Source organism: Capsicum annuum, chromosome 3 (genome assembly GCF_002878395.1).
Source record: "Capsicum annuum cultivar UCD-10X-F1 chromosome 3, UCD10Xv1.1, whole genome shotgun sequence".
In the NCBI taxonomy this organism is placed as follows: domain Eukaryota; kingdom Viridiplantae; phylum Streptophyta; class Magnoliopsida; order Solanales; family Solanaceae; genus Capsicum; species Capsicum annuum.
In genome coordinates this window covers 75,820,445-75,839,471 of record NC_061113.1, presented here as the reverse complement: position 1 = coordinate 75,839,471, position 19,027 = coordinate 75,820,445, and the positions used below count along the sequence as shown (strand labels likewise).

At 34.0% G+C, this 19,027-nt stretch overlaps 1 protein-coding gene across 35 annotated transcripts in view; it reads left to right on the top strand.

The window, feature by feature from the left end:
- The first annotated feature begins 347 nt into the window (after window positions 1-347).
- Window positions 348-19,027, top strand: part of LOC107863758 (probable polygalacturonase) — a 32,505-nt gene continuing 13,825 nt past the window's right edge. For 6 of the 35 annotated variants that reach the window (XM_047408071.1, XM_047408073.1, XM_016709888.2 and 3 more), the window contains exons 1-7: window positions 352-649; window positions 1,461-1,515; window positions 2,642-2,710; window positions 3,114-3,234; window positions 3,860-4,075; window positions 5,471-5,575; window positions 5,678-5,757. In XM_047408071.1, coding sequence (XP_047264027.1) covers window positions 2,675-2,710; window positions 3,114-3,234; window positions 3,860-4,075; window positions 5,471-5,575; window positions 5,678-5,757 — 558 coding nt within the window. In that variant the 5' untranslated portion in view covers window positions 352-649; window positions 1,461-1,515; window positions 2,642-2,674. Of the gene's footprint in view, window positions 1,309-1,460; window positions 1,516-2,171; window positions 2,278-2,641; window positions 2,823-3,113; window positions 3,235-3,859; window positions 4,861-5,470; window positions 7,574-16,778; window positions 17,157-19,027 lie in introns of those variants that run through there. The other 29 variants (XM_047408074.1, XM_047408077.1, XR_007052939.1 and 26 more) reach the window with 27 other exon arrangements.

Genomic DNA, 19,027 nt, shown 5'->3' with positions numbered 1-19,027 from the left:
ATGTACGCCACTGAGACCTCTTTCTCCTCTAAGCATCTCTAAAGAACCTTCCTCTGGACTTTATCATACATTTTTTCTAGGTCGATGACACCAAGTGTAGGTTCACTACTATAAATTACCCCTATTGCAATAAAACTTTTGGAAACGATTCCAAAAGCATTGCTATAGAGGGTCTATTGCAATAGTATCAACCATTTCAAAAAAAAATTGTTCTAATAGAACTACTAGATGTTATAACCATTTCTATTATTTGATAACCATTGCAATAGGGTGCTTTATCACAATAATTACTAGAACCGTTGCCATAGAGTCAGCTACACAATGCTTTATTAGGAAAAAAAGGTACTATAACGGTTTATTTATTGTTCCCACCACAAAATTTTACTAAGGTCAGCCAAAAAAAACCCTTTTATAATCTTTTTAGCATATAATTCCATGACTAAGACCGCCACTGCTACTGCTCCGACCAAGTCCGACCCGCCGCTGCTACATCGACCATACTCTGACCACCATACCACTGCTCCAAAAACCATTCTACGACCATCGTACCACTACTCCGACCACCGTATCACTACTCTAACAACCGTACCTCAATTTTGAAGCTACTCCGACCCATGTTCCTCTTTTGCAAGAATTATTCTCATTCTTGGTACTGGTCTTTCTATTTACCTGGTCTTGCTGGTACATTATCTCCAGATATTTTGTGATTTCTATAAGTTAACTCAACTTGTTCTTGTCTCTGGCATTGTTATTGGTCCAATCCCTTCCCTACCAAGAAGACTTGACGAAGCCGAAAAGTGCGACCACCATACCTTGATCTCAAAGCTGCTCCGACTTTAACTCCTCCACTGCTCCGACAACCACTTCAATTTTACTTTAATTTTTAAGAAAATTTAGGCTTTTATTCTTTAATTTAGGGATTATTTGGTTAGTTAATTTTTTAATTGATGATTTTAACCTAATTCTTGAATTTTTATTTTCGGTTTTCTTCCCCTTCACTTTATTTGCTGACCGAACATTTGGGGATGAGTTTGATTTGGGTGTTTTCAATTGCTACCTCTTTCTAGGTTGATAATGCATTTCCTTGTCTCTGCTCGTATTGTTCTAAATAGATGACCAAATACTCGAACAAGAATGTTGTTAGTTAACTGGAAGAGAGACATAGAGTAGTAGCATCTGTGTTGGAGTTAATCAGAAGGAGAACACACGGAGCTGACGGGTATAATTAGGCAGGACATGCCTGATAAATAGAGGACTTCATATGAATTCTGCTTTGCACATGCTGAGCTGGTTCATCCTACCTCAGGGGTAGAACTATAATTTACCACTATACCTATCATGCCAGAGAAATGGCACATATAATTGAAATTCATATATATTTAAGCATAATTAAACTATAAAAATTGGTGTATTTAGTATTCATTGCATGACCAAGAGATTTATTTTCCTTTCATTTTCAGGTTGATAGGGTGAAGAAATAAGCATTGTGTTGAGAAGTGGATGGCCCCTCAGAAGGTTTGTAGTTCTGCACCCTTCCGCTTATCACCTTGAGATGTAAATAAAATTAATTTTAACTGTTAGAGCAATCATCGAAAAATATCTTTGATGAAATTAATCTTAATGGAGTAGTAGGTTTTGAATTCTGGCTTTAACAACTCCTCTCTTTTCTGTATTAGATAAGTATCTTAGCTATTGTAGAAATAAGTATGTCATTTACTTTTTGCAACTTAGGAAAGGTAATATTTCAGCAGAGGGGATTCATTTGAACCCCTTCGACTAAGAATATCATAAACATGGATTGAGCTTAAATAAATGAGTGAAGATTTACATGCCCAAACTATACATGTTTGGAACTGAGATTTAATTATTATTGTTTTGTTGTATAAAGTATAAAACAAAAATGAGAAGGATCAAGTGGACGCGCTCATCTGGTTGATAGAGAAAATTCAATGTCCAAAGCCTTTTTATTCCAGAATTTTCAATTGAGTTGCTGAGGTCTCTGAATGATTCAAATAATAGAATTACAGATTGGAACATTAATTTTATGTCTCCATGTTTCAGTTGGTCTCATGTTACATGCAGAAATGGAAATGTCATATCCTTGTAAAAGTTCTTTTCTTTTTGTTTTAAGTAAATCAAGTGGATTCATATAGTTAAACTCAACTTGTTAGGGACTGAGGCGTAACTGTTGTTGTAATCAAACAGGAGCTTAGCTTCTAATGGATTCTTAAGAACACTTTCTCCATGGATAACCAAGTTGAAATTTTTGGTTAGCTTGTAAGTATGCTGCAGTTTTTACTAAAATTACTGAAATATTGTGTATCTGATACTAACCCTCACCAAGAACCCATAAAGTAGAAATCCTGACTCCGCTTCTAGTACTATACCGCAGTGTCTTGGTGGGCCTAGGTAAGTTTTATCGATTGTTGCTAAACTACTAACGGTCTATGCAGGGATTTGCAGAACAATAATCTATCTGGTGCCTTACCTGATTAACTTAGTAGCATGTCAAATCTACAAAACTTGAATCTTGCAAACAATAGTCCTAATGATCAATTCCACCAGCTTGGGGTCAGCCCTACAACCTTAAAAAATTTAGTATTTATTTTTTCGTTGTTTTTTTGTTTCCCCGTTTTCCCAGGATACCAGCAAATGTTGTTCAGACTCTTAAAAAATGGCGGCAAATGCATTTTTGGAGGATCCAACATGGGTACGGCAATATTTTTGGAGAGTCTATAAACAACATAAGACTAAGACCATTCTTGCAACAAACTCTTTCTATGAAATGTCTTTTTGTCCTGCATCTAATAATCTGACTGGAGGTATCCTACTGCAGTTGTTTTCAAATTACTCAATATCAAATATTAATAAATATTCAGTAAAATAATTGAGATGTATGTAAGCTGGTCCAAACACCACGTGAAAACATGAATCTTCATCCTACACAAATTAGGACTTTTTCTTTAAACTATATCGAGAAAGTGACCAGTGGACACTATTTCTGCAAAGGTTTTTGGCTAGTTGTTCAGGATATTTGCCACACTCTCTAAAAATAACTAGTTAGGATTTTGTGTTTTTCTTCTGCTCTCTAACTGATCTATATTGTTCTTTAGGATGAAAATGACTATCCGATGATTGCACCATTACTGTCCTACGGCCGAGGAGGGGATACAGATGTCGGTAGATTCATTAGTCTTATTTTTGGAACCAACCTTACTGATGTTGTCATCACAGGTATTCTTATTATGTCTCATTTTTTGTTACTGTTAGCATTTCTATAACTCAACATTTTTAGCTAAAAACTTATGTATGAATGCACATAAAAAATTAGAATATTTTTTGCTGATACTCTAAATGTACTCAAGCTAAGGGTCCTCGAATATAGGCTCTCTACCTCCATGAGGTAGGAGTAAGATCTGCGTACACTCTACCCTCTCTAGACCTCACTTGTATTTCCACTAGGTATTATGTTGTTGTTGATACTCTAAATGTAGCACATTTTTTGGCATAGAGTGAGTATTATAGAAATTAAGATGAATGTCCCCCTAAACTTTGTTTAATAAAATGGCCCCTTTTTATTTCTCTTGCAATTTGTAGACCTTTTATACCTCAGTCTAAAGACCTCTATTGAGCAAACTGAAAATTTTTTATGAGAAAATCTTAAGACACTGGTCCAATATTTGCAAGTTATTTCAAATGCTAGACTCGAGTCTGACATTGTCCAGTAAGGATAATTTCTCTATGGTTCTATTTGTGCAATTTTTGAGTCAGTCGGAGTATTAAGTCCATTGCCATTTTTAGTAGTAGTAGTTGTTATTTATTCCTAAATCATTGTAATATTTCTTTGAAATTCACCTAGGGGAAAATGGAATCATTGATGGACAAGGGCAGCAATGGTGGGAGAAATTCCACAAGGGAGAACTAAAATTTACAAGGCCTTATTTGATAGAAATCATGTACTCCAATAATATTCAAATCTCCAGTCTTACTTTATTTAATTCCCCTTCTTGGAATGTCCATCCTATATATAGTAGGTCCATCCACAGTGACCTCTCATCCAAGGATCTGACTGGAGGTATCCTACTGCAGTTGTTTTCAATACCAACATACAAGTAATGTCATCAGTTATTCTCTTTCTTTCCATCAGTTAATCAGTACCTTATTCCATCACGACTTTTTATTTACTGGAGTGTGGACTCTTCATGTTCTATGCCGCACCCATGTCGGATTCTCCAAAAATACACTAGTTTTGGTGAATCCGACATGCACCCGTTGACTTTTTGAAGAGTTCGAGAAACATAGTTTTGAACTTGTGCAAATGAGACCTGACCTTTTATTCAGAAACATTTCACTCCTCATGATAGTTGTATACAACTGTCCATTCTTATGAAGTAGAAGACTAATATACTTAAATCAGAGTAGTTAATGTCCTTCATTAGCAAGTTTCTCTTGTTAGGTTGCATCGTTGCAGATGTTTGTTATCTCTCTTTAGTTCTTTAGTGATCTTAAAAACTGATCAATTTTCTTATATTAGATATGGTTTGTTTCTTAAAACCATTTGTTGCAATTTTGCTATATGCATTTCTCCCGCAATTAGTCTTAGTGTTTTGCAGCTTCACCTTTTTGTTTATGATTATGTTATGAGTTAAATGTGATCCATTTTGTAATTGAATGAAAGCAAATTGAATTCCTTTCCCAATATAGCTGGTCGTGCTTGTAAATTATGTTCCTAGTGTTAATAGTATTGGAAATTACATGCTTTGAATCCATAACCTGTAGTACAAGATAACTACAGGTTTCTCTGTGAAAAATACAATTGTCTTGGAAGAAGGTGAAATGCAGTTGGATGATGTTTTTCAGGTCCCTTCTTTTACTGAATTTCTTATTTGAAATTCAGGGTTGGAGCTATAAAGTGCTTTAGAAGAGGTTTTTGAATATCAAGCATCAACCTCAATTTTCATGCTTACTGGTGCTTAGGCTCCGAGAGAGTTTCAGTAGTCTCCACTTTTAGTTTCTTATCAAAATCTGATGTAACTGCATTAGAAGTAAATTCTACTCATTTAGAACTAATTTATATTCCTATTTCTACAACTGAAGAGCAAGATCAATAAAATTTTCCAAAGTGATTGATTTTTTCTCTTGAGCCGATTCTCTATTCAAAGTTCTGTCATCAAAAGCTTGTCAAAGCTGGCGTGCTCTAATATCTTTTTTATGTGCTGACTGTTTACTTATTAGAAGCTTTAAGTAATTAAGAAAAGTCACCTTTAGCCCTGTCTTCCTCATTAATTATTGATAAGGCACAGGGAAGGCATCATCCTTATAAGACTTGCTAAAGAAAAGTAATTCTTTTCACATTCAACCAATAAGCCACCTCATAAAATTTGATGTCAAATTTAAGGATGAGTTTGGATATGCTAATTATATGATTGGTGGTTTAGTTTATAGCTAATATGATAAAAGTATCGTGTAGGTCAGGATATGTGGATTTCCTCCATTAGAGGACAAAGAAAAGTTCATGGCATTTTTTGCAGGCCTAGACTTCTTTGGTGGTGGTATTCTTACCTAAAAGGAAACTATATCCTTTTTGACTTGATTCATTAATAGAAAAGTAAAAATACCATAGCAACTATTCGTGGTAGCTTAAATAGATATGAAACTTCCCTAACTTCTGCAACAGCTAAGACTGGGAGAGCTGGAGAAAATGCTGTAAATGATATATTTGTTATATTATCTGATAGCTGGCTGGACAATGATGAGGTATATATGCTTCTTTTTTTCTTTGTAAGCCTCTCTTCCTTTTTAATACATTTGGACTTGTTATGGTTTCTTGATCCACCATTCTCTCCTAGCCTTACTACTTGTCACCTAACCATTTTTTATTAACTAACACCATTCATTAACTAACAATCGTTAGCTACGATGTTTCAACTAAGAAAGATTCATTAACTAATACATTAGATTCCTAGCCATCAAGTTCTATAGTCCCTTCATAGACAACTAGTTACCACATAGCTTAACCGTATAACAAGAAGAGCAGTAATGAGATCACATTTAAGCTATAATCACATTATTTATAATGGCAAATAATCATGAACGTACCAAATCTATGCATTCCATCACCAGTATTCAATCAGTGGAATAATAGGCCTCATACCACATCTTCTTCCATCACATACCGGAGAGATCTGTATACAAACATATACATATTCATGATCATACATTGTAATCACGTCATTTATAATGATAAATAGTTCTCGGCTATTAAATAAAAATCATAACACAACCCTTGGCTAATTAATTTATCCCAAATAATCACAACATCATAATCACGGCCTTAGGCCCATACACATATTCGGGACTCATATCAATAATTATATTTATAGGTCGTAGCATTTCTCTAATCATCTCACATTTAGGAAGCATCCCACATATAGGAGGCATAATATCAATAAGCATGTAATCATCTCTCACACAAGAGGCATCTTACATCTAGGAGGCATAATATAGATAAACATGTAATCGTATCTATAAAATCTTCTATCAATAGGTCATACATCATAACTACGAGGAATATCACTTCTCTAGGCCAATTTACATATCCATGAGGAACATCGTCTCTATAGGTCGAACAATCGTGACTTAAGGAAATAGCAACTTTATAGGCCAATCGTCAAGTCTAAGAGAAAATAACATCTCTATAGGCCAATCATCAAGTCTAAGAGGAAATGGCATCTCTATAGGCCACATAACTTATCTAGGATAAATATTATCTCTAAATGTCTAATATCCCTTCCACAAAGAGTATCATAACCATAACTCAAAAGCCACTATCCGAGAGCATTAATACAAGTTACCAAGTTATGAAGTAACCTTGTTATAAGGTTTACTAGCCTCATCTTTGTCTAACATCCATACTAAGTTCACGAGACTTAACACAAGATTAGGCCTAAGTGGGCCGAATGATCCCACTTTTAATCCACAATTTCCATAATTTGGCCTAATATGCTCCAAACTAGGCTAAGGTATCTAGTTCATCTTATAGATGTCAAGTAAGCCATATTCATGCATAAGATAGCAAGTTCGACTAGAAACAAGGTTACTCAAGTCAACTCTACCCAACTTACATTTTCAAGACTACCATACTAGCAATAAGGCTAAATATACAAATCATGCTTTAAAAGCTAAAACCATATTCCAAATATAGCAGTCTATCATATCCATGCTATAACTAATCTAAAATAAAGAGGGAAGTCAAAAGGATACAAAAGGGTTATAAACATACCCTTTTATGGGTCCTAAAGCCTTATCTAATCCCCAAATATCTATATATCAAGGCCAAGTGATCCTACTCATAATCAAGCCTAACATCTATATTCTCACGAAATATATATCACACCTCATCTATGAAGAAAAGTAAACAGAACGCTATCTCAAGGCCAAACTACAAGACCTCACTTCATGCACCACATGCTCATTTTCACTTTACAATCCTCAAAATGCCATCACACTATCAAAACCATAATCTACTCATCAATATGAGTCTAATGATACCCATATTACACTATTGTGCTTCGGGTCCAAAAAAAACACCAAATCCCCATGTGGGTCCCACATACCAAAAATGAGTTTCTGAGACCAACCCAATGTTCCCAAATGAATACGGAATCATAACCCTCAAAGAATGGGTGTAAACTAAGCATACTTTGGGCTCAAATCAAGCCCTAAGCTAAATTGGGGTTTTGGGTCCAAACTAAGAAGTTCAAGCATGAATTCAAGGAATTCTTACCTTAATATTGAAGATAATCGTGATACAGGATGATAATTAATCTCCCAAGTCATCCCCATGACCAATTTTGAGTTATTACACTTATTTTGGGATTTATAGGTCTAAATGGTGAAGGGGAATGCCCCAAACACATCTTGGGACCTTTATATAGTCCATACAGGTAAATGTATGCCTGTATCGTGGTCATACGAGTAGTGATTATGCTCCCACGATCAAACACTCTTGGCTGCGATCGTGGTTGCACTAGATGTCAGCAAACTCAAAAATAAGTTTTTGACTCTCGAAACTCATCTGAAATCCAAATAACATAATACAATGGTGAATTTTGAGTGTAAACCATATTTTAAATCTATTGGAATAATAAAAACTTTAATAGGAAACCGTTTAGACAAAATGTAGGGCCCACACCTATAGTTTCATCACTTTTTATAAAATCTGCTCAATAGCCCAAAATAAGTTTAGGAGCCTTAGGACATAAACCAAGGGTAGCCCTAGCCTAAAATCGATGTTCCAACGTGATGGCGAATTCGGATTTTAAATTCGAGGTCATTTCGACCAAATGTGGATCGCATACCCATTTTTTCCAATTTTTAACTTTCCAATCAATAGATCAAAGTGAGCTCGGGTTTATTGGGATCCAAACAAAAGGTCTACCTAGACTAAAATCGCTATTCCGGATTTGCTAGAGCAGTCAGAATTTTCATCTGAGATTGTTTCACTAAAGTTTTTACCCGGTGGCCATTTAGAACCAATGAAGACTTCAAAATAGAGAATTGGTTCTAAAAACCAAATGAACTGCCCAGTACTCAAACCGTCAGTCCGAGTAAGTCATAAATAACCTGGGTTAGCTATAGAGAAGCTTAAATGGTGAAGATAAGTATAAATATAGAAAATGACCTAAAAGGTCATTACAGTAAGTCGTTATTACAACATATCAGCACGATCACGACACTTGGTGCCTGCCAAAGGTATTGCGATCGTGAACCATGGCATTGCTATTGGCAATTGCACCTGATACAATTAGGACTTGGAAGTTTCAAAGTCTCTACCAACCCCTCAGGATTTTTTTGGAATCCTGTATACACAAATGAACTATGCTACTATGCAAAATTCAATGTTCTTGAATCAATGGCGTAGTCAAAATTTCAATCTAAGGTCATTTCAATTAATAGTAGGTCCACACCCATATTTCATTTTCTTGACTTTTGAGCCAATAGGTCAAAATTATCCCAAGAGCTTCGAAACCGAAATAAAGAGTCCAACCCTAAAATTAACATTCCAAAGCTATTGGGATAGTTAGAATTGACATATAAGGATGTTTGATGATAGTGTTTGACCGATGACCATTTGAAAACAACAAATCCTTCAAAATAGGGAATTGGCTCTAAAAGCCAAATGAACTGCTCGGTATTCAAACTGTTAGTCCCAACTAGTCATAACTGAAAAGGCTATTACGGAAAAGCTCAAATGATGAAAATAAGTAGAAGTATGAAGAATTACCTTAAGGATCATTGCATAGTTATTGATTATTTGGGCAACTCAGTCATCTACAGAGTAGCTTCTCCAATTAGAGAAAATGGAAACAACTACAGTTTAAAGTACCTTGACTTAACCCAAGTAAGTTGTAAGAATTACAATTCCCTACAATGTTCATTATATAAAAGTTTGAATCAGCAGTAACAAGGCTCGTCATTAACTATATCATAACATATGTAATGTCAAACTTAATTCTCGATGGAAGTAGTGGTGGACAATACCACTTGTTCACCTACCTTTTCCAAACTTTATCATTATTTGCATTATTAAAATAGGTAATATAATGATGGATATGCTAATGGTGCCTATTGTTTCTTTGCCTCATATCTTCCTCAATGACAACTAGTTGATCTACATTTACTTGTTTGTCCTATTCATTACGTGCTGCCTGTCGGGTAACATTTTGTCTTTGTTGTTATTCAATGAGCATATGGGAAGCTCCTCCATCCATAGTCTCACGAACGCTTTCATTATTAACACCTTTATTTTGCCTATTGTTACCATTTTTCTCTAATTTCTTATAGTCATGTCGATCTTAGAATGAAGAAAAAATTAGGGGATTGCCTTGACTTGTAGTGTTGGGTGTGCAACAATGGGCATCCTATAAGAAACAAAATAAGTAAAATTGAGGAAACAAAAACTAATAGTTAGAAAAACATAATTGATCTAATCCTAAAACGTATTCCTCGACAACAATGCCAAAATATGATGTGGCCCAAATTATACCTCACTATAAAGTACTAATCGTTTGTTGAATCAAATATACAACCCAACAAAGGTTGGGATCAATCCAATATGGAATAGGCTAGAAGCTTAGTTGATGTAGTTATCTAAGCTATTAGTTAAGTATTTTCATAAGTTTGGGGCGTTTTAAAATTTGCTTTTAAACAAGTAACAACAATGAATTTTGTAAAGTTTTTGATCAATAGATGAGAGACACTGAAAGTATAATCCCTATAAATTCATAACTCTATCTATTCTTTGTACTGATGATGTCTCTTGGAGCTTGGCCTATAAATTTGATAAGTTAAGTTCATTTAAATGACCTTATGCCCTAATAAGATATCCTCAATTATGCTACCATGTAATTTTACAATCTAACCCTTATCTTGGATCCTAGATTAGCTTTCCCAAGATCACAACTCAAGCTATAAGTAAAGGTTGGCATCTCTAAGTCTCCGTTGTTTGTTCCCTTTTATAATCCATTACCCCTTCTTCCCAAGGAAGTAAACATAGGTGAGTTATAATGTTGTCCACTGTTAAAAGCAATCAAAGAAAAGAGAACAACAATATATGCACTACAACCATTCAAAAATCACCTTATATGTCGAACCCTACTTTGCAAATCCAGCATGCTTCCCACAACCGTAGTTTTTGTGTTTAGGTACTAATTATTGTAAGAAAAAAAGAATAATTTTTTTAATAAACATAATTATGCATTTATAAGAAGAAGATAAAAACCACAAATCTTAATTATGAATTAAACCTTTCAAAATCTGAGTTTACAACTCTCAAAAACAAGTATATTGATTCAATAATAGTAATAGAATGTAAACTAAAACATAAAATATAATAGGAGTATTGATAAATAAAAAAAATATATAAAAAATAAAATAGGAGAGCTGGGTCGGTAGTGGCAATGAATATGGCATCAATTCATAGGGTCTTCCCATGACTCATTGTATATCGAGGAGATTCTTTTGCTTGATATTTCTTGATGCTTGAAAGGTATCTGAAAATAAATCGTAGTATGTCCTATTGACCCATTAGGTCGGTCGTTACTGTCTTGGATGTATTCTTTGAGAATCTCTAATCAAAATAAGTCTAGGCAATGACTAATATCCTTTTGTGAGAACTCTATAGATTATTCATTTCCACTGGGAAGAATTTACACCTCTACAGAATTTTTGGACCATGCGCTCAATTATCATCTATACCAATGACTCATAGCCTTAGGTCATTGCCATCACTTGATTTTCAAATTCTAAAGTAACTCTCAGTATTAATGTTATGGGTTAGACCATGACTCCTAGAGTGACTCAACGAGTCATGTATAAGAATTAGTTTCCCACACTTGGTCAAATTCAACTCTTTTTTTATTTTCTTACCACCAAGACCTATTTTCATACAAAACTAACACAAATAGATCGTATCCCCATAAATATGCCTTTATACTATCATATTTTACATATTGAGCATCGAAAGTTCCATAAAACCATGGCATATCATCGACCAAATTTCTAGGTTATGTCATTGTGATAGGCTAACTAGAAAGGATAGTAACAGGTACATAGAGATGGAAACACCTTTACATCTACTTAAGTTAAAAAGTTCCACATCCAGATCAAGAAAAATAGAAAGTTGGGAAAGGCTGAGAGTATCCGGGCAATAAAAGAGGATGATAATGATGCCCTTTCTTCCCAAACCCCATTTTCTATGAGCGACTAGAGCAGGAAAATAAGGATAGTTTAATAGATGTGTGGAATTTATAGGAGAGATGGATTTAGAAATGAGATTATTCGGGAGAAGGTGAGAGTTTCTTCAATCTAGGACAAGATATAGAAAGTTGGGTTATAATTGTTGGGGTATGTGATATGGAGGTGCATGGATGCTCCAGTACGGAGCTGTGAGAGTCTGGATGTGGATAATTTAAGAAGGGATAGAGGTAGGGTGAAAAACTATTGGAGGGAGGTTATTAGGCTTGATATAGAGTGGTTACAGCTAAAGAAGACATGATCCTTTATAGAAAGGTGTGGAGGACGAGAATTAGGGTAGAGGGTTAGTGGGTAGGAGTTCATCCATAAAAGTAACGAAGAGTGATTTGTTTATATCAACACCTTGAGTTTTTTTTGCAGTCTTTTGGTGATGTCTATGATTTCTAACAGATAGTTTATGGTATTTTCATGTTGGTGTCGGGTTCCCTTTATCATCTAGTAGTTTGTTATCCCATTTAATTGTGTTCTTTTAAGTTTTTTTTGTTTGTTATACTATTATTTGTCGTGAGCCATGGGTCTATCAAAAATAACCTCTTTACTTTATCTAAGGTAATGGTATGAACTGCCCCTCCCTAGAACCCACTTTGTGGGAGTACACTAGGTACATTATTGTTGACTAGAGCATGACCTTACTGTCGATAGGAAGATACTAAAGTAGTTACACCCATATCCCTAAGTTATAACTCTTTTTTTCTCCATAACCCTACCTCCTACTACCCAGGTCTATGCAGACCATGAAGAGCTTCAAAGAGAGCTCAATGAAGAAAAGATGATGAAGAGCTCCTGGGATCACATGCTTTCCTGAATGTGGATAACCATCAACGTCATGTTCAACTGTATTGTCCCTAATAAGGATCTTCACTATTAGGATCTTAGAGATATGTTATAGTTTTCCTTCTTGAGTTAATTGGGAGAAGAAAGCCTCGATCGCACAACCTTTTACTATAATAAGGTATCCAGATAGGTACTTCGTGCATATCAGCTTATTCCTCCCCTTTTATCCAGACAGCCCATACCGCTATACCAGCTTGAACATCGCTACCACAACGCCACTATAATAGTAATATTCCTACTATAGTAGGATCACCGTAGTTGGATAGTTCCTGCTAATGCAGCCTATAGAAGTAGCATACACTTTTTAAGTTTTTTTTTCAAATCCCTTCACTTCCATTCCCTTCCACAATATTTACTTCTAAAATAACATAAGTTTAATACACAATACCATGATCGAACCTAGAAAATAAATTAAAATAATAAATTAAGCATAACACCACTCTATATCATGATTATAGAATACAACAAGGATCTAACCTTTCAAATCAATCCCCACTATTTTGCAACATTTGCAGTTTTTATTGCCTTTCATATATAAACCTCTTGAAGAAAAAATTTCACTATCATGCACCTTTTTCTCTATCACATTTACATGCAACAACACCTTGATTGGCACTTAGCATGTAGTTTCTTATTCAAATCAAACAACACATAATTTCTTAACTACAAACATAAAATAATTTACAACCATGTCACACATCATAAATTCATAGTCATCTAGTTAGTTACAATGCATACAATTATCATCACAAAAGATTTCATTCACCAAATAAGCCATTTCTTTATTTCCCTAATCATGTCCTCTACTCACGCTATTGACAACTATTAACAGATTATTTAGAAATTATACACAACCCTTACATCCAAATATTGATTGGAACCTTCCCTTTTTCAATCCTATTGCCTTAGTCATTCCAAATTGAATCAAGTGACACATATTTGCCTCATTGATGTACAAATTGGAATCAAGAGATACCAATTAGAATCAACCTATACAAAAAATCATACAGATCACAAGAGATGATAGAAATAAGTGGAACAATTTCTTCGATTCCTCATAGCTTCCAGAAAATTTAATGTGGATGTCATCACGTCAATTACATGACTCTATTCGACATTTGCTTTTATACTGAGAGACTAGCAACCTAGGCTATACACCATCTATCATGACCTAACTAACTAGATCATATGGGAACCTCCTCTAATTTATTTAGATCAAAGAGCCCATACAACCCTTTTGGGAAATGCATGTCATACAAAAAATATTAAAACCTTTATTAATAAATAATATTAGGTGCAATACTTCAAGTATACAAGAAACTCTACCTCAAAGATCTAGTCTATACATGTGTAAGAGCTACTACAAGGAAAGGAAATGTAACTAAGACCTAACTTCCACCATAGGAATAAGATGAAAAAAACTATTGAAGATCTATATCTCATCGAGCAAGTAACGCCAATCAATCGAACAACCAGACTATTCCCCAAGTACATTCAGATTAGTATCAATACAAACAACACGTACTGGTAAGCCTCATCGGCGGACCCAAGTTGAATCACATAAACAGATGATAAATATTTGGAAGGAAAACATTAACTTTAATTGTTTTATTAGTCGAATAGCCTTCATGATTCATCTCCCTAGTTTGACACACTGTTATCAAAAATCCCATTTATTTTAGTCATTCTTACTAGTTCATAAGTCAACCATCACAGCATATTCTTCTCTGAAAGTTACTTATCAGGAACTCTACCACCTCTAGTTAGGCATCTAATACCCACTTTTTTTACTCGACAACAATGATCGTGACTAGCTCCAACCCTCAATATCCCTTTATTAACAATTATCATGCTCCTTCAAAATACCTACTTATACTTATAGAGATGCACTTACATCATATGAACATTTAACCAAGTAATAACAAGACATCAACACCTTTACTTAATAAATCTCAATGATGTCAACTAATAAGAGAAATATAATTTAATTCAAGAATCCACTAAGGCAACAACATGTCCAATTACAACACCTAATAACCCAAAAAATATAAGTTATTACATGCAATTCATCAAGGAAAGACTAGGACCAACACTGACAGGTACAATCTTGCCTCAAATATTTAAGTAATTAGACATCTATAAAAAAATATACCATTGATGTATACCTTTAACCCAGAACACATAAGGATCCAATATAACAACAATAATAATAATATTAAAAAAAAATAGGTCCGCTCAAGGAACCATAAAACTCACCAATACCTTGTACACAATGTTAAGGGTCTTATGGTTGACCACTAGGGGAGGAGCTCTTGTCTATGGACCAAACATTCTAGATATCTAGTCTCTGCCAACCTTATACCATCAAACATTGCAATGATCTACTTTAAAATCTAATCTCATAATAATAACATATCTCGAGAAGATATACTTTATTGGATTATCTCAGAATAGCAACATATATTACCACAATCATAAACACAATGGTTACAAAAGCAACCATACTTTTACAATCAACAATCCTTTAGTATAACCTCCTTATATGTGATTAAAACTTAGAATATTAATCAAAACTTTACTCCCCTAAAAGATGCATTGTAACACGAATACAAAGAAATATTTAACATGCACACATAAATCAGGCTGGGTTTTCAACTACATTTAACCATCACCTACTAAGTCACATGCCATACCATTAGTCTGTATATCGATTGAGGACTTATCTATGACTTTTAATATATAAATTACACATTAACACATTTTATTTGCCTTTTTGTACATAATACCTTCAAAATTAATTCTATGTTATTTCCAAAATTACCATTACCAAACTATTCCTATTAAACTTAACATGCATCATACAATCAATCAACTGAAAAATCACAATCATTAACCTTTAACACAGCTCGAGCTTATTAACCTTATGACCATCCACCATTAAGGTTGGCATTAAAAATAACATATACTAGTTCAAATCACAATTCAACATTACATACGACCATAATTTGTTTTAAGAAAGTCTGAGAATTAATATTTTTCTCCAACCAAACATCATGCCTGCAGGCCTAAATAAGAAATTTCATGTCAATATACTTCATGAATATGTTTTCTAACCAAGATATCAGCTACTTTATTAAACCTAGCCTACCTAAACACCAAGCAACTACTACCGAGGCATGGACATGAACCTATGACTTTGTGATAGTGATTTTTGACATGAAATTTGCAAGAAAATAATGGATTTTAACTCATTCCAGCATATTGCTTCTTTTATGTTGCTTTAAGGCCATAAGGAAGCCCTAGAGTTATTTTAGAGGTAAACCTCATCGTATTTTCAACTGATAAGGAGAAAAGAAACTAAAGAAAATAAGGATTGATTTTTGTCTCTGACGTCCCTCTTAGCAGCTGACAGACTGCGATAGCTTGATGACACCATCCCACCCTCAAATTAATATTCCATTGCTTTTAAATAACTCTTATGCACTAGTTCGAGACAATATTTAATAAAAATTCCCATACCTCAAGACCTTTTATGAGGTGCTATTAGTTAACGACAGAATAAGTCATTATAACTTATTGATAGTGCTAGTTATTTTTTATGAGTGATTTGATAAGGATTTATTATGATTAAATTGGTGGATTTCATGGAGGATAATGGTGGGGATTTTATAATAAGTATGGTATAACATTTTCTTTATAAGGGTAGTAGGCACTATTTTTCTTGTACATTTGGTACATGGACTGAGTTTGTCCCCTATAGGTTATGACATGACCCTTATTAAGCGTGTAAACTATGATTTGGAGTGTTCAATGATTACTTGAGTGAATTGACTTATATTTTATTTCTTATAATTTCTATTCCTTGTGCGAACCATTGGTAGTTTATATTGTCCTTAAATTTAGATAGTCTTTAATGTTGTATAACAATAAGATGTTTCTGGGGAAGTGATAAACTGAATAGGTAATACGAGTATTTTTTTCGTTGATTATATGCATGAAGGTTAATTCATTTATTTACCAGACTTGCTTGTTTCAAAAGAGAATTGCGGTGGAAAAATAGATTTGATGCATATTGTTAAGTCGACATGATTTGCTATATGTTTACAACCTTTTTGTTAAGTGTTCAGAATGATTTTGCTGATTCGGGCCTATAATCATAGCAGTACATAATGATATTTTACTGATACTACCATGTGCTATTCGTTTTGTTGAGCGTTGAGTATATTCCAACATAAAAGACCACAATTGTAGTTGACAGAGCAACATCTTATCCAAGGGTGAGCCATCTGATGGGAAGCCATGAATATCGTAATTCGATCTTGTCCACTTATTTTTGAACAAGAACTTTTTTCTTTTAATTATTTAGTTTTTGGGGATTATTTCCATTGACATGTTTTAGTAAGAGTTCTGGCACGATGACAATTAGTTTTTGTGGATGTTTAAGACACGATGACATTGTTTTAACATTTATTAATTTGTTAGCGATTATATATCTTATTAAATGATTTGGTTTCACTCTAATTAAAACGGCAAAGAAATTGGTACTAGTATTTTGGGTTATATGATGCTCTCACCATAGGATTAGTGTGGGTGCTACTCGTGATGGTTTTGGAACATGAAAATTTTAGTTTTAGATCTCTAGGTTCATTGATCTTATTATAATTGAATGGGTCTAGTAGAGTCTTATTGAATGATATGGAGATGTTTGCACTTCTCTTTGAGAGGTTATAGGACTCTATAAAAAGTTTTGCTCTTTTTTTCTTTTGTTCTATGACTTCATTCCAATTGGTATATAGAGATCTAAATTTATATATGACCTCTTCATTCTGTTTTTTTAAAGATGATGAATACGAGAGAGAATAGAGCTAGAGTAGAGTTCTTCCATCAACTGTTATAGTTGTTGAGCTTATAGTTTGGGGTCGAGGATGGTTGAGGGGAACAGGTAGGGAAACACCCACTAGGGGTGTAGCCTGAGCTAAAACTAATTCATCTAAGCAGAGATCTAAGTCACCTCCCCTACTAGGGATCATCATGATGAGATTCCAGAACATAAGGATGACACACTAGTTATATTATGACCCAACTAATCGAATTATGCGAGCATGTATTATAATCAACCAAGATAGGAGAACCCATACCACCCATTTCAAAATATATGCGAAGTTATAAGTAATTCCATAATAGATTTAAAAAATTTGATAAATGATCAGTCTCTTACTATAAAATTATACTTTACTATAGACCGAGTAAAGATAATGTACAAGTTCTTCTAATACAATAAAAGATAAAATAAAAGACACAACTCCCACCATAGGATTAAAATAAGTAGACGCTGCTAGAGTTAACTATCCCCGTCACCTAAGATATATCAATTGATATCATCGGCTGACGAGGATTAGATCACGTTAACATCATATAGAAATTATGGAAATAAAGCATGAAAAAATATAGAATAGATTAATTCACATCATTTTTACCCACTTAATGGTCTATTTCCATCTCAAATTACCTTAGAGTCTTTCCATTATTAGGATTGGTTAGTTGTACCTAATTCATTAGTAACAAGCAATCGGACCACTAATATTCTCTTTATGAAATTCACAATTTCACTTATCATACATCATATTCACATCAAATAACGTCCATCATAAATCTTGATTATCTATCCCTAATAGTTATTATAAGTAGTTGTATTTCACTTACATCTTAATTACGACCGACTAGTAGTTTAACTCTCATTAACTAAAGGCTCTGTAGATACCAGTCCCATATCTCAATTATTTACCGACAATTTAAGGTAATCTAGCAATATATAATTCTGTACCATATCCAGAAGTATACCATTATTAAATTTAAACATATTTGGTCATCAATTAAAATTTCAATCCTTAATTACTATGGTTTAATATCATAGCATAGAAATTTAAGTCAAGTAAGTTTTCAATTAATATTATCACCTCAAGGATTTGCCTGCAAAAGGAACCATATAATATCAACAAGTAACTGATATATATTAGGAATCAAAGTACAATATCAGATAACTGGACCGCACAAGGAGCCAAATATTTCAAAACAATAATAAAACTCGATCAACTCATGTAACTTAAACAACAACCAGAATATATGTCTGTCCTTTAAGGAACTTTGGTCCTTGGAAAATTCTTTGATTTTGAGCTTACTGATCAAACCATGATTTTCCTTATGAGTCATAAGGTCACCATATAGGTCATAGGACCCCAATCACAGGAGCTTACTGATCAAACTATGATTTTCTTTATGAGTCATAAGGTCACCATACAGGTCATAGGAGACCAATCGCAGGGTGACCAATAAGGTTGCCCAAGGTGTCTTTTTTTGAGTACGACTAGATGCAATG